General features: G+C 41.1%; 1 protein-coding gene across 1 annotated transcript in view; it reads right to left on the bottom strand.

The window, feature by feature from the left end:
- Positions 1-860: 860 nt before the first annotated feature.
- Positions 861-15,893, bottom strand: part of slc60a1a (solute carrier family 60 member 1a) — a 65,616-nt gene continuing 50,583 nt past the window's right edge. The window contains exons 6-10 of the mRNA XM_043716380.2: positions 15,196-15,369; positions 14,230-14,377; positions 12,266-12,336; positions 10,309-10,432; positions 861-6,629 (exon numbers count right to left, since the gene is read on the bottom strand). Of these exons, the coding sequence (XP_043572315.1) occupies positions 6,577-6,629; positions 10,309-10,432; positions 12,266-12,336; positions 14,230-14,377; positions 15,196-15,369 (570 nt within the window). The 3' untranslated portion in view covers positions 861-6,576. The remainder of the gene's footprint in view (positions 6,630-10,308; positions 10,433-12,265; positions 12,337-14,229; positions 14,378-15,195; positions 15,370-15,893) is intronic.

Genomic DNA, 15,893 nt, shown 5'->3' on the forward strand with positions numbered 1-15,893 from the left:
TCAATGAAGATCAGCCCTCAACCTCCTACGCCCCAGTGAAAAAAGTTTCAGCTTATCCAGCTTCTCCTTATAAATCAAACTCTTTTATTTTATTTTAATGAATTAATTAATTCTTTATCCCAGAGGGCTATGAAGTCTGGGCCATCAAGTATATTCAAGGCTGAGATAGAGAGATTTTTAATCAGGAAGGGAATCAGAGATTATGGGGGAAAAGGCAGAAAAGTGGAGTTGAGGATTTAGATCAACCATAATCCCATTATTAAAAATCACAAGACCAGGTTATAGTCCAACAGGTTTATTTGAAAGCATTAGCTTTCGGAGCACTAGTGGTTGTGACAACAGCGGACAGCTACCTGATGAAAGAGCAGTGCTCTGAAAGATAGTGCTTCCAAATAAACCTGTTGGACCATAACCTGGTGTTATGTGAATTTTAACTTTCTACACCCCAGTCCAACACCAGCATCTCCAAATCATGATTCCATGAAAGGTTCAGCAGACTCAATTCGCTAAATAACCTTCATATGCTGCTACATTCTATGGTCGAAGGGAAGTGTTTCAATATAGAGGCAGTGCAGGGTTTCCAGGAAGAACTCAATTGGATTGATATAATGAGAAGTTGGCATTGGAGGGTTGGAAGGAGGTTTGGATGGGAGTGCTGGGACAGAGGAGACTGATTCGATACATTGGGATGGAGAGGTTAGGATGGAAGGCCATCATGAAAAGGTTCACTTTGAAAAGTTGTGATCCAATGGTTTGGATTGGAAACTTGCCAGTGTGAAAGAATGGAATAATCTTCATCTAACCCAATCTTAGGATCAAAGGCCAAACTTATAGAGATATTCAAACAAGATGCAAGCAAATGATTTGTCATAATATCTTTAATATATATTATCTAACATTTCCTTTGTTGTCAGAACACAAGGCACTTCCTGAATCCAGTGCACTGATTAATCAGCTGATTAAAGTCCAACTGTTGAAATACAACCAAATTTCATAAAGAACATTTTTAAATAACAAAACACATAAAGCATCTCCTTTTCAGTCTACAAGGAAAAAAAAATGAAATCTCAACTTTCTGCAACACTGGAGGAATAAAAACAAAAAGAGGTTACATTATTTAGAGCAACTTTATCTAATTCAAGTGTTACAAAAGGTGTTTTTTTTTGCCCTGGTGGTATTGGCATAGTATTTGATAATAGAATTAACCTGTGCAAAGATGTTATTATACACCTCTGGAGCAGGTCAGACTTCAACTGAGCCTCCGGACTCAGAGGTAGGGACATTACCAATGTGCCAGAAGAGCCTACAGCTAACTGTTACCACCACATAGCAACTCTTCCAGCTAGCTTATTGTGCCGTGAGTGAGGCATTTAGTGTGGAACTCACCATTAAAAAGGCAAAGACTTGTCAAAGTGTTTTACTGCCTCTGAAGTGCTCTTAAAGTGCAGTCACTGATGTAATACAGAAAACGCAGCACACGATTAATGTGATTATGGCCAGATATTTGTGGTGTATTTTGAGAATGTTGACTGAGGGATAAATATTAACCCAGGACACCAAGAGGAGCGCTCCACTGTTCTCTTAAAATAGGTGCAATTAAAAATCCGATGGCATTTATCCTCAGTGTTATAATGGACTGTGCAGAAACATCGGAAAGGAGCTGGTCTTCAAGCTCAGAGGTAAGGGCACTATCACTGAGGCATGACTGACAATGGGAAGCAGGGCTTAAATGGTCACTCCTACATTGATCAAATAAGAATAGCTCTTGGCACATCTATAAACAAATATCCTCATGTATTTCTCAGAGATGTTAAGCTGTGAGTACGGTTGGATAAGGTCCCTTTTCCTCAGGGCTCAGACAAGATGAGAATATATTAGGAGAATTAAGACAGACTTTATCCAACTGATCGTGTAACCTCAGATAAAACTTCAGATTATGGCATTCATTCCACATTTATTTACTGTCCTGGTGCCTGGGAATATACTGCTGTTTCTATGCATCACCATACAGTCAGTTCTGCTAAAACGTGGTAGTTCCGTTCTTGTGCAAGCCCATGTTATAAGAACATTGTGTAAAAGCAGCACCATGGAAACTGATGGAGTTGGAAATGCACTATAACCAATACACGCTTTAAAATTTCACACTTAGAAACAATGTCCCCAATTTGTCAATCATCTTATAGTGAATTTGTATTAACGAAATACATATTATAGCAGAACAATCTGTATTATTGGCTTATAGAATGGTTACAGCTCAGGAAGAGATAATTTAATCCACTGTGTCCTCACTATCTCTCTTGGAAGAGTAATTTAGATAGTTCCACTCTCCAGCCCTTTCCCTTCAATTCTGTATATTTCCTTCCTCAAAAGCCTTTTTACGGATATCCCCATTTCGGATTTCCATTCTCAGCCCATTTCTGACATGAGGGAGAGATAACTGATCTTGTATTAGTTACATGATAAAGAAAATTAGAAAGCTTTCCTTTGATCCCAGTGCCAATATAATTCTGGAAGGATTTCGAAGGAATGGGTTTCTATTTGACATTAAGGGTGGGGAAAGGGATCTGGGCTACTATAATAATCCATCAGTCGCTGTCCTACACTCCCAAAGTTCAATGAAAAATGTGGCTGGAGCCTGGCAATGTTATGCCTTACCTAAGGAGCACACAGCCACAGTAACCAGTGTAACATTTCCCACCCCTCTCCCCATGATATTTGGTGCCACACCTGCATATCCTGAACGTAATGAGTTTGCTGGTCCCAGTGTAGTTCTACATGGAATTTGAACTACAGCTTTATGAGACAATCTCAAGTCTAGACAAGTATGTGAATGGAAATGAGAGTCATGAGAGATATAAGAGACTAAGATGTAAAAATTAAAGTGCATTGGATTGGGGGGAGTGTACTGACATAGTTAGAGAACAGGAAACAAAAAGTAGGAATAAATGGGTCTTTTTCCAAGAGGTAAGCATTGACTAATGGGGTGCCAAAGGAATCAATGCTTGGATCCCAGCTATTCACAATGTCTCTGAATGACTTAAATGCAGGAACTGGAAGTAATATCTTCCAGTTTGCAGACGACACAAAACTGGTGAGCTGTGAGAAGGATGCAGAGATGTATCAGTGGGAGTTGGACAAACTGACTGAGTGGGTAATTGTAATGGCAGATTATAGATAATATGAATAATGTGCAAGTGCAGCTGGAGGTGAAGAAGGTAAATGGTGTATTGGCCTTCATAAGAAGAGGATTCAAATACAGGAGCAGGGATGTCTTGCTGCAATTAAATGAAGCCTTGGTGAGACCACACCTGCAGTACTGTGTGCAATTTTATACCCCTTATCCAAGGAAAGATACTCTGGCTAACGAGGGAATGCAACAAAGGTTTGCCAGACTGATTCCTGGGATGGCAGGACTGACATATGAAGACAGACTGGGCCAGTTAAGATTTATAATCATGAGTTTTGAGGAACGAGGGGACATCTCATAGAAATCTATAAGATTCCAACAAAACAAGGTACGGGAATTGTGGGAAGGATGTTCCAGATCAGTGGGGGGGTCAAGAATGAGGGATCACAGTCTAAGGATATGGAATAGGTCGGTTAGGAGAAAAGTCTTCACCCAGAGAGTGGGGAGCCTGTGGAATTCTCTGCCACAGAAAGCAGTTGAGGCCAAAACATTGAATGTTTTCAAGAAGAAGTTAGATATAGTTCTTGGGGCTAAAATGATTAAAGGGTACAGAGAAGAAAAACAGGAATAGGATTTCAAATTGAATGATCAGCCATGTTCATACTGAATGGTGGAATAAGCTCAAAAAAAGCCAAATAGCCCAATCCTGCTCCTATTTTCTATGTTTTCTATGAGACATTGGTATGATTGAGGTTGAGTTTGGAAACAGAATCAATTACTTCTTGGGTTTTTACTCTGTCCTACACCTGACCTGAGGACTTTCTAGTCCCTACAGAAGAGTATTTCAAAGAGAATAAGTAACGAGTTTGGGGGAAGAATTTTAGTGTCAGAAAAATGACAAGCCCAGTTAGACTAGATAGAATTATAGTTAAGTGCAGAAGTAAGCTTGCTGTGGTTGGTCTCAGGAATGTTCATTAACCCCAAACACAACAGTACCTCTCCAATTGTGATGAAATTCATTTCCATTTCTAAATAGAGATTAGCTTATTCTTCTGAAACTGTCCACGAACTGATAAACATGAATTTGACTTCAAACAAATGCAACCAGATTCTGACATTTAACTTGCTAAAGCAATACAATCTAATCCACAGTGAAAAGGTAAAGAAGTGGCACGAGGTGAATTGCTTCATTGGAGGGACAGTACAGACGTGAGGGCAATAATGGCCTCCCACAAAAAAATATGAACCCATCTGAATGCATATTTGGTAAAAGGGTTAGGATTTTGCTGCAATCCAGCTCATCCAGAAGAACTATCAAGAACATCATAGAATTTAATCTTCCCTTTGTTGAATGGTGTTCATACTATAGACTGGAATTCTCCTGTAATGCCTGACCCAGTGTGACATTGGGTTACATTTCTCACCCACCCAGTGGTAAAGGGGTTGCTGTCAGGTCATTATATTTAGCACTTTTCCTTCTCTTTAACGCTTAAGGTGAGATTTGAGTACAACACCTGTGCTGCCACTCCTGCACAGTACCCTTGAGGGGAGTGCTACAACATTAGAGCTACCAATCCTTTAAGGAGTAAATCTTTTGCTATCAGTTGATGGCTATCAAGAAGTTCTGAATAAGGGGTTGACCATTTAGGATTTAGATGAGGAGCAACGTCCTTGCAAGTCTTTAACTCACATACTGTGGGTAACCAGTTGCCCTATCATTTATTCATTCTCAGGATGTGGGCATCAATAGTTGAGTCAGCATTTATTGTTCATCCCTGGTTAGGGAATGGTGAGGGTGAGCTGCCTCCTTGAACTGATGCAGTCCATGTGCTGTAGTTAGACCCAAAATACTGTTAGGAAGGAGACTCCACAATTTCAGTCCAGAACTGCGAAGGAACAGAGTTATATTTTCAAGTCAGGATGGTGAGTGGGGCTTGGAAGGAAACTTGCAGGACGATATGTTCCCATGTATTTGCTGCCCTAGTCCTTTGAGGGTTGAGGTTGCAGGTTTGGAAGGTGCTGTCGAAGAGTCTATGAGCACACTCAAGTCTGACATCAGTAGTGTTTTGATACTATGAAAATCAGAGGCTTGGACAAGATGATGGACTTAAAGGAGAAGATCAGACATGAATGATGAAGCCATCAGTAGGGCTGAATGGCCTCCTGCTCCTATTTCTTATGTTCTCCTAGTATCTTTGCAAATTTTCCTCCCTCACCCAATCTAGTGAAAGTAATTAACAAAGTTACCCATATTGTATACCAAATAGTTGCTGCAATCTTCACATTACAACAGTGATTACAGTTCTCTGTGTGTCCATGTACAAGTCTTTCCTTTTCTACTCCGTAGCCCCCATTGTGAAGGATACCAATACACAAATACTTAACAGACTTGCCAGAAATTCGTCTCTCTGCTATAACATTGGACTTATCATCCAGAACATGGTGGCTCAATTCCCACCATGGCAAGAAATTGAGTGTAGTAACTCTGGTAAAGACTGGGTCAGCACCAATTGGAAAAGAGCAAGTATAGATGTTGTTGTAAAAACCCAAACACCAATAGCCTTTGGGAAAGGGAACCCGCAACCATAACCTGGTTAATTCAGTTGCAGATTGTTGCTAGCAAAGCTGACATTAATTGCAATCCCAAGATTCAGTGGGGAAAGAAATGCTGGTGGGTGTTCATCTTGGAGTGCCACAGTCTCTGTGGCATAAGGACCGTCTACATTTGCAAAGTCCCAAGGCATTGAAACAATATCTCAAGCCCCACAGCAGCATGGCTGATTCAGCAAATCAAATGGACAGTGAATGCCATCTTGCAAGCCTCAAACACGCTCACAAAGAGATGAAAATACAATTAACCTTTAGCAGAGTTACAGACCCCTTTAACTTGAACTGTCTTCCATTAAGAAATAGAAAAAGAGGAACTTCAGGCTAATGCATTAAGATTTTATACATTGGCATCTACTTTACAAACCTTCATTTTTACCAATAATGAAATTGCAACTAAATGTTCCAAGTTCTCACTATATTCACATTTGGCAATATATTTTAAACAAACAAAAAAGAGAATTAAGCAAGATAGATCATTTACCTGATAGAATCAAGTGTGTGTTTTTTTTAAAAAACAGTTCTACTTAAAAAAAAACTTGAAGCAGTTAATTCAGGTTCCACATGATTATTACGGTGATCTCTGGTACATTATACCTTCAATGTCCATTCTCTTAGGAAGATTACTGCAGCCACATCAATCAGTGAGACGTATCAGTTAAAGCAGAAGTATAGACAAAAGCGACCTTGCCACTTCTCAAATAGGCGAGGGTAGCTGCGTGATGATTTAAACGCAGCAATGTCCATTGTTAAAGCCTGTACTGGCATTCAGTCTATTCCAATGTTGCATTACGTCCGTTCAGAAATAATGCATGTTACAGTGGCCGGTCGCTTGCTAAACCTCAGCTCTGGTATGAGAATTTTGACTCCTCTATCGTGCCTGTTTTCGAAGGTGCTGAGGAAAAAAAGACAATGGGATGTGAAAAATGAGCAGCAGCTCTTTCAGCCCCAGAACACATTGACAAACATTGTGTGGTGAATTAACTGAGCAAAAGTATAACATATGAACATACAAATTATTAGGGGTAAACCATTCAGCTCCTCCAGGCTACTCAATCATTCAATAAGATTGAAAGTACAATCAGTCACAATCAAGGATTTGATTGTCCCTTCAACTCCACGTTCTCACCTGTCCCCAGTAACCATTGACTCTATTGATGGTCAAGAATATATCTAGCTCTGCTAGGTATTCAATGATCTCCACCACTGCACATGTTAGGGAGGAGAATGTCCAAAGACTCATGACTCTCATAGAAAGAAGGTCCTCGTCGTCATCTTAAATGGTAGACGCTTTCCTTTTTAAACTGTGTCCCCTCATTCTAGTGACATCCTGCTTTAGTACTCTCCATGTGTCCCGAAGAAATCCACCCTGGATATATTATTTTCCATTGGGCAGAAGATGCAAAACTTTGAAAACATGTACCAACAGCTTCAGAAACAGCTTCTTCTCTGCTGTTATCAGACTTATGAACAGACCTCTCATATATTAGAGTTGATCTTTCTCTGCACCTTCCCTGTAGCTGTAACACTATATTCTGCATTCTGCTCTATTACCCAGATGCACTTACACTAAACAATCTTTTCACTGTATCTCAGTACATGTGATGGGGAGTGGTGTTTTTGGTTAGGGATAGCATTACGGTTGTACTTAGGAAGAATATTCCTAGAAGATTATCCTGTGAAGTTATATGGTGGAACTGAGGAATAAGAAAAGGAAGATCACCTCGTAGGGATTATATTATAGTACCCCACTAGTCAACGGGAAATTGAAAAGCAAATATGTAAGGAGATCTCATATCTGTAAGAATGATAGGGCTGTAATGGTGGGGGATTTTAACTTTCCAAACATAGACTGGGATTGTCATAATGTTAAGGATATGGAGGAATTTGTTAAGTGTGTACAAGGGAACTTTCTTAATCAGTGTGTGGATGCAACCACTAGAGAATGAGTAATATTTGACCTTCTGTTAGGAAATAATGCAGGAAAAGTCTGTGGGGAGCATTGATCATAAATCTATTAGTTTTAAAATAGTGATGGACAAGGATAGAACTGATCAAAAAATTTACATTCTAAATTGGAGTAGGGCCAATTTTGACTGTATTAGACAGAATCTTTAAAAATTGATTGGGGGAGGCTATTCACAGGTAAAGGGACATTTGGGAAATAGGAAGCCTTTAAGAATGAGCTAACTAGTGTTCAGACACAGTATGTTCCTATTATTGTGAAGGGCAAGGCTGGTAAGTGTAGGGACTGCTGAATGACTAGAGAAATTGAGGCTGTGGTCAAGAAAAGGAGACATATGTTAAGTATGGACAAGTGGATCGAGTGAGTCCCTACAGGAATATAAGGGCATTAAGTGTGCTTAAGAGGGAAATAAGGAGGGAAAAAGGTGATATGAAATAGCTTTGGCAAATAGAGTCAAGGAGAATCCAAAGCGATTCTGTAAGTACAATAACAGCAAAAGAGTAACTAAGGAGAGAATAGGGCCTCTTCAAGACCTACATGACCATCTACGTGTGGAATCACGGAGATGGATGAAATATTAAACAAATATTTCACATCAGTGGTTACTGTGCAGAAGGACATGGAAGCCAAGGGATTTGGGAAAATAAACATTGACATCTTGAAAACAGTTGATATTACAGAATAGGAGATGTAGGAGATAGCATAAAAGGTAAATAACTCTCCAGGACATGATCAGGTATTTCCCAGAACTTTGTGGGAAGCTAGGGAAGAAATTGCCGGGCCCCTTGCTGAGGTATTTGCATCATTGATAGTTACAGGTAAGGTGCCAGCAGACCGGAGGTTGGCTAACGTGGTACTTTATTTAAGAAAGGCTGCAAGGAAAAGCCAGGAAAGTACAGATTGTTGAGCCTTAGTCGTGGCTAAGTTGTTGGAGGGGATTCTGGGGAACAGGGTTTATATGTATTTGAAAAGGCAAGGACTGATCAGTGATAGTCAACTTGGCTTAGTGCATGGGAAATAGTGTCTCACTAACTTGATTAAGTTTTTTTGAAGAGATCACAAAAAGATTGATGAACGCAGAGCTGTAGCCATTGTCAGTATGGATTTCAGCAAAGCATTCGACGAGGTTCCACTTGGTAGACTGGTTAGTAAGGTTAGATCACGTGGGATCCAAGGGGAGCTAGCCAATTGGTTTCAAAATTGCCTTGAAGATAGGATACAGAGAGTCGTGGTAATAGAGGGTTGCTTTTCGGACTGGACGTCTGTTACCAGTGGTGTGCCATAAGGATCGGTGCAGGTTCCACTGCTTTTCACCCTTTATATATATGCATATAGGAGGTACAGTTAGTAAGTTTGCAGATGACACTAAAATAGGTGCTGTAGTGGACAGTGAAGAAGATTATCTCAGAATACAGCAGGACCTTGATTAGATGGGATGGACCAAAGAGTGGGAGATGAAATTTAATTTAGATAAATGTGAGGTATTGCATTTTTGTAAGGCAAGTCAGGGCTGGACTTACACACTTAATGGTAAGGTCCTGGGGAGTATTGCCAAGCAGTTTCTTGAAAGTGGAGTCACAGGTAGACAGGGTGGTGGAAAAAGTATTTGGCATGTTTGCCTTCATTGGTCAGTGCATTGAATCGAGGAGTTGGGACATCACGTTGCAGCTGTACAGGATATTGGTGAGGACACTTTTAGAATACTGCATACAATTCTGATCACTCTCCTATAAGAAAGATGTTGTTAAACCTGAGAGGGTGCAGGAAAGATGTACAGGGATATGGCTGGGACTGGAGGATTTGAGCTATAGGGAGAAACTGGATAGGCTAGAGGCAATTTTCCCTGGAGCTTCGGAGGGTGAATGGTGACCTTACAGAGATTTTTAAGATCATGGGGGCATGGATAGGGTAAATAGCCTAGGAAGGCGGAGTCCAAAACTAGAGGGCATAGGTTTAAGGTGAGAGGGGAAAGATTTAGAAAGAACCTAAGGGTTCACACAGAGACTGGTGCATGTATAGAATGAGCTGCCAGAGGAAGAGATGGAGCTAGTACAATTACAACAAATAAAATGTATCTGGATAGGTATATGAAAACAAAGGGTTTTGAGGGATATGGGCCAAATGCTGGCCAATGGGACCAGGTCAGATTGGGATGTCTTGTCGGCGTGGATCAATTGGACCAAAGGGTTTGTTTCCATGCTGTATGATTCTATGACTCTATAAACAAATCAAATTAGAAAGTATTCTTCACACGAGGAATTGTATAAATTTAGAAGCCATATCAATGCGTTGTCATCTGTCCTGTTTACACAAATCCTCAGGCTATGTTCTGTCGGTGGATTAGTAGGAGGATTGCAGAATTAATGGGAGTGGGAGAGGGGATGCAAGGCAACTGATCATAACTCCTGTAACTTGAGGTCATCCAAAATACCACTCACATTTCCAAAATTTCATCAAGAGAACCTGAGAAAAGGCCCCATGAAATTTCTGACCAAGTCGAGATTGTTGAAAGTGCAAATGGCACAGTGCAGACCAATTTCTAGGTCAAAGTCTAATGTTCTGGAATAAAGGTCTTCCCTGTTGACTGACCCAGTGACTGTCTGCTTACCTGCCATGGTCTGATGACTGTGTAGTCTGTGCACCAGTATAAGAACCAGGTAGAAGAGAAGAGCAAGACAGCCAAACGTTAGTCCGCACACAAGAAATATATCAGTTTCAGGTGACTGAATAACCTGAAAGGAATCACAAGTTGAATTAGTCAACATGTTGTAAAATCGATGGTCAACAAAATCAGAAAGAGGCCATTTTCAATCTCCATGAAATTATGGAACTTAGGGCAGGGACTAATCCCTGACTGACCTCATGTAGTGTGTATGATCAACACTAACTCCTTCCCACCCACTTTGAAAAGTTGGACATTACGCAGAAGAACCTTCTGGAAGTAAAGTAGGATTTTCTCCTGCAGCTCCTAAAACAGCTCTCCATCTCACCCAATCAATCAATCTACTTTTTTCTCCATGTCCTTTGAAATGTGCCCTCTCCAAATATTTATCCACCTCCACTTTTCAAGCCATCATGGGTTCTGCTTCTAATATTATTGCCTCATGTCTGAATAACATTCTGTATGGAAGAGATTACTCCTGATTTGCCCCTCTCCGCTCACCCTATTTAGTTTTGGTGATTAACTTAAAAATATACATGCTTTCACCTACATAGAGCGTTCAGAAAAGCCAGAATTATTCTCTTCAGGGGAGGTTGAGGTATGAAATTACATTGTGTTCAGGTCGATAGGGGAAAACTGTTTCCACAGGCAGGTGGGTCAGAAATCATAGGATGCAGATCTAAGACAATGGATAACAGAAATGCGGAGAGAGATAGGAGTTTGTCTTTTCTCTGTGACACACCTGTCATAAAGTTCTGGATTCAAATCCAACTTGGTACTCAAAGACATAATGCCTTATGATATTGGAGTAGAATTAAGCCATTTGACCCATTGAGTCTGCTCCACTATTTGAAATGTTGATGTTTCTAAACCCCACTCTCATGCCTTCCTCCTGTAACCAAGAGAAAGTGAGAACTGCAGATATTGGAGAGTCAGAGTTGAAAAGTGTGGTGCTGGAAAAGCACAGCAGCTCAGGCAGCATCTGAGAAGCAGGAGAATTGATATTTCAGACATAAGCCCTTCATCTGCCTGAAACGTCAACTCTCCCAGTCCTCAGATGCTGCCTGACCTGCTGTGCTTTTCCAGAACCACAATTTTCAACTTCTCCCCATAACCTTTGATTCCCTTACCAATCAAGAATCTGTCTTTAATGACACTCAGTGACTCGGCCTCCACAGTCCTCTGCAGCAGTGAGTTCCATAAATTCACCACCCTCTGGCTGGAGAAACTCCTCCTCATCTCAGTTTGAGGCTGGGACCATGGGTCCTAGTCTCTCCTACTAGTGAAGACACCTTCTACCCGTCCTCTCGGTATTCTGTAAGTTTCTATTAGATCCCTCTTCATCCTTCCAAACTCTAACAAGTACAGACCCATGATGGGAAGTGTACTAGCTGCCTTGGAGACTGATGGGAGTAGGTCTGATGACTTTACGAACGGAAGGAGATAAATTCTGAAAAGCAGAAATGATTTAGAGTGATAGGACGAAGCTGGGGAGTGGGGCTAACTGGGGGGGGGCTCTGCCAGCAGAGACATGATGAACCAAATGGCCTTCTTCTATGCTGTTTGGTTCTATCCTCTAGTGAATGACTGATCAAACAGTATAACAGGTATTTTCCCATTTTGCCTTATCAAAGCTCCTCAGCATTTTGAATACCTTTGTCACATCCCTTACAGCACTTCCTCTGTTCTACTGTAAATCCAGTTTCCAAGTTGGAAAACATCCAATAACAATTACTCTGATTTCAATAATGGATACATTAAAGTTATTAAGAAGTTTCCACAAGCCTTATTCAAATACCATTTGTAAATCAATCTGCTTTAATTCCTTTTGGGTGCCTTGAATATAAGCTGTTAGATGTGTTGGGCATAATTTCTATTTTTAGAAAAATAAACATTTACTCACTGATCCAACAAGCATCTGGAGGGCGAACTCACCGATTCCCGCCCCAGTCACCAGCACAGTTGTCGCACATCCTAACAGATGAAGTTAAAAGAAACAATTAAGAACTATCCAATTGGCTTCAAAGTACATATAAAGATAGAGTTGTGAAGCATCCTGAATGCTTTCAATCATCTGGCAGAGTCAGAGATGAAATCTCTAGAGTTTTCTCCCTGATCACACTCCACAATTAACCTCCTAGGAGAGATTAAACAAAGCAATGTCACTTGGGGATAACAAGCGCTTGACTAGAATCCAAGATGTATAAATTGTATTTCTGGTACACAAAGCATTGGAGGACTTCAGAAGGACATATAGACAATGGAGAGAGTGACATCTATCAGAATGATACTGATGCTCCGAGGTTTAGTCCTTGGGATTAAATGATCTAGTTTCATTGACATCTTCGAGACGTTAAGGAGGTCAGAGACAGACAAATAACCTTTTCTGAGGAGTCTAGAATCTAGGTCTTTCAAGATTGAAATTAGAAAACATTTCTTCACACAAAGGTGGAAATTTGGAATGTTCTTCCATAAATAGCCACCTGGATTGACTGTTAACTTTAAAACAACGACTCATGGATTCATTCACAGGATGTGGGCATTGCTGTCTCTGTTACTTGACCAAGGGCAGTTAAGAGATAAATCCATTGCTGTGGACCTGGAATCATATGTAGTACAGATCACGTAAGAATGGCAGATTTCCTTCCCTAAAGGGCATTAGTGTCCAACAACAATTGGCAGTGATTACAAGACGACTAGGCTGCTATTTTTTAATTCAAGATTTTATTTTAAAAGTTTGAAATCATGTTCACCATCTGCCATGGTGGGTTCTGAGCTTCCATGTGCCCACACCAAAAGCCCACATCTCAGATTACCAGCCCACTATGCCACTGCCTCCCCTCAGCAAAATGTCTTTGGAGATTTGGGACAGAAATGGGATACATGGAGTTAGGTGAAGGTAAGCTATGACTTCACAGAATGAATGGGAGCCTCCTGTTCCTATGTATCTATAAGCCTGGATTTTAGCCCAGTTTGTCTGGCAGGAAGGGTGTGAGAGGGACACACAGCGATGGTTGGATGGAAGCTGCTTTGAAGAATAAAGTATTCACAAGGAGTGAAGTTATGATAAACCTGCACAGGAATTCGACTCAGCTGTGGTAAGTGCAGAGTGTACAGAGTTTTAGTCGCCATGCTATAAAAAGGCAAAAGAAACATTGGGAGAGGTGCAGAAAGGATTCAGCAGAACAGAGAGAATACAGCTTTCATGAAAAATTAGTTCGATACAAAAAAACTGCAGATGCTGGAATCCAAAGTAGACAAACAGGAGGCTGGAAGAACACAGCCAGCCAGGCAGCATCAGGAGGTGGGGAAGTCAACGTTTCAAGTACCTGGCTGGCTGTGTTCTTCCAGCCTCCTGCTTGTCTACTTCGAGAAAAATTAAGCATGTTGGAATTTTCTTTCTTTAGTAAAGAGAGGACTTGGAGGAGAACATACAATAGGCTTTAAGATTTTGTAAGGTTTAGGAAGCATAAATCAAAACACGGGGCTGTAAAGTCACCAATAAGTACATGAGGGAAATAAGGAGAAATACATTTACTCAGACGGTGGTTAAAGTTTGGAACATTCCATTATAGAAAGTGATTAAAGAAAAAAGGTTAGATACTTTCAGAAGGAAATGAGATGCGCACATGAGAGAAATGTAAACAGCAGGACAGGCTGAAAGGCTGAGATGAGGCAGGAGGAATGGCAGAAGACTCATACAGAGCATCAATACCATCACAGGAGAATTGAACTGAAAGGTCTGTTTCTGTGCTTTAAATTCTATACTTTGCACAGCTTAACTTATGCGATTTATAAAGGAACGCAAATTCCCCGGCAGTGTGATAGGAATTAAAAGCACAGCATCTGGCAGGCGGTGCAACGAACCTTGGTAATTCAAGATGTCTTCAGTATAAGCCAACATACTGGGAAAGGTGCTGCTCAGGAAAAAACCCAGAAGTCCTGTTCCCACATAAAGACAAACAACACTGACTGGGAAACACAGCATCAGGACAAAGGTGCCAATGATTCCACCCTGCAACACAGAAAGCGCAAACATCAAAACAATGTTTTTAAATGATATATAGAAGCAGGATTTTTGCCAAAACGATTACAAGAATTAGATACAGGAAGACAAAAGTAGAAAAATAAAACAACTTCTGTTTTTGTTTCTGATTTCCAGCATCTGCAGTTCTTTTGATTTACAGATAGAGGGAGAAATGGGTGCACTGTAGTCATGGATACTTCAAATACTGAGATGAACAAATAATGTACACTCTGCTCATCTCAGAGGACAGGCAGACTTCAGTTTACTGGCTAGTCTAGAAGCCAGCACTTCTAACAGTGCAGCATTCCCTGGGCGTTGCAGTCGACTGACAGCCTGGATTTCTATGCTCAACATTGAAGAATGCCGTAACATGACCACCCAACTCCTATACTCAACGCGCTGACCAATAAAGGGCAAGCATACCAAACACCTTCTTCACTATCCTGTCTGCCGGAGAGAGACAGCTAAGGTCTTGAGTCCAATATGACTTCTTTGGAAGAGCCGGGGGGAAGATAGGGAGAAACAGCAGTGATTTTAAATTTGAAACATGCTGCGATAGAAAATGGTCAAAGAATAGCCTAGATACTGGTAGGTTACTCAAGCAAGTGCACAGCACCCAATTATACATGTTAATGAGGCTTCCACTCATTTCTAAACAGAAGACCACAGAGGGGAAATAGAATATAACAGTGACAACTCTGAACCCTGTCTGAAGCTGCTGTATCATTGACACTAACATACAAATAATAGCAAGTGTCATTAGTTAGGTTAGTGAGAGAGCAAAATTTGGTGTAAAAAATACTCACCAGGTTTATAAACACCATAGTCACAGGTTTTAACTTTCCAGATACTGGAATAGAAGCCAGTCTGCCCAGGGTGATCGAAGCCCAGAAGAGACTGCTGAGGTAGCCAGCTACCCTCGGCTCAATGTACAGAGGTTTCTCCACAGCATAGGTATATACAAACCCAGAGTACTCTCCCTGTCAGAGATCAAATACACGTCAGGTACATTGTCACTAAACTCTACAGCTTTATTTCTCTACACCATCAACAACCAATAAGACAGGCTCTCCAAAAGCAGACTCAGCCTTGCTCAATCACAGAGTGTGAAGGCCCTCAATCCTTCCCCTTCCTTCTTATCTAATGAAATCTACACTGTCTGTCTATTTCTCCACCTCAGTCCCTCCTATTGCCTGTACTAACTTTTCCATTTCACTATCTTGTCTCTCCCCATATCCAGTCCATCTCTCCACCCCAACCCCAAGTCCACGCAGGAAAGTCTCTCCCCTTCTCCATTCCACACAGGAAATCTGTCTCACCTATCACTCCCTTCAATCTCAGCCTGAAGGTCTCCCTCATCTCACTTCCCCTCCCTGCCCCTGGCAACTCCCGCCTTTTCCAGTTGCCAATCTTCTTCCCCTCTATGGCAACTCCCCCAGTGCAACCCACACCCACTGTCTACACTCCTAGTTGTTGATAGCTACCTATTTGTCAGCACCGCGCC

Source organism: Chiloscyllium plagiosum, unplaced genomic scaffold (assembly GCF_037043375.1).
Source record: "Chiloscyllium plagiosum isolate Xiang-an unplaced genomic scaffold, Cpla_swu_hap1 HiC_scaffold_26, whole genome shotgun sequence".
NCBI classification, from domain to species: domain Eukaryota; kingdom Metazoa; phylum Chordata; class Chondrichthyes; order Orectolobiformes; family Hemiscylliidae; genus Chiloscyllium; species Chiloscyllium plagiosum.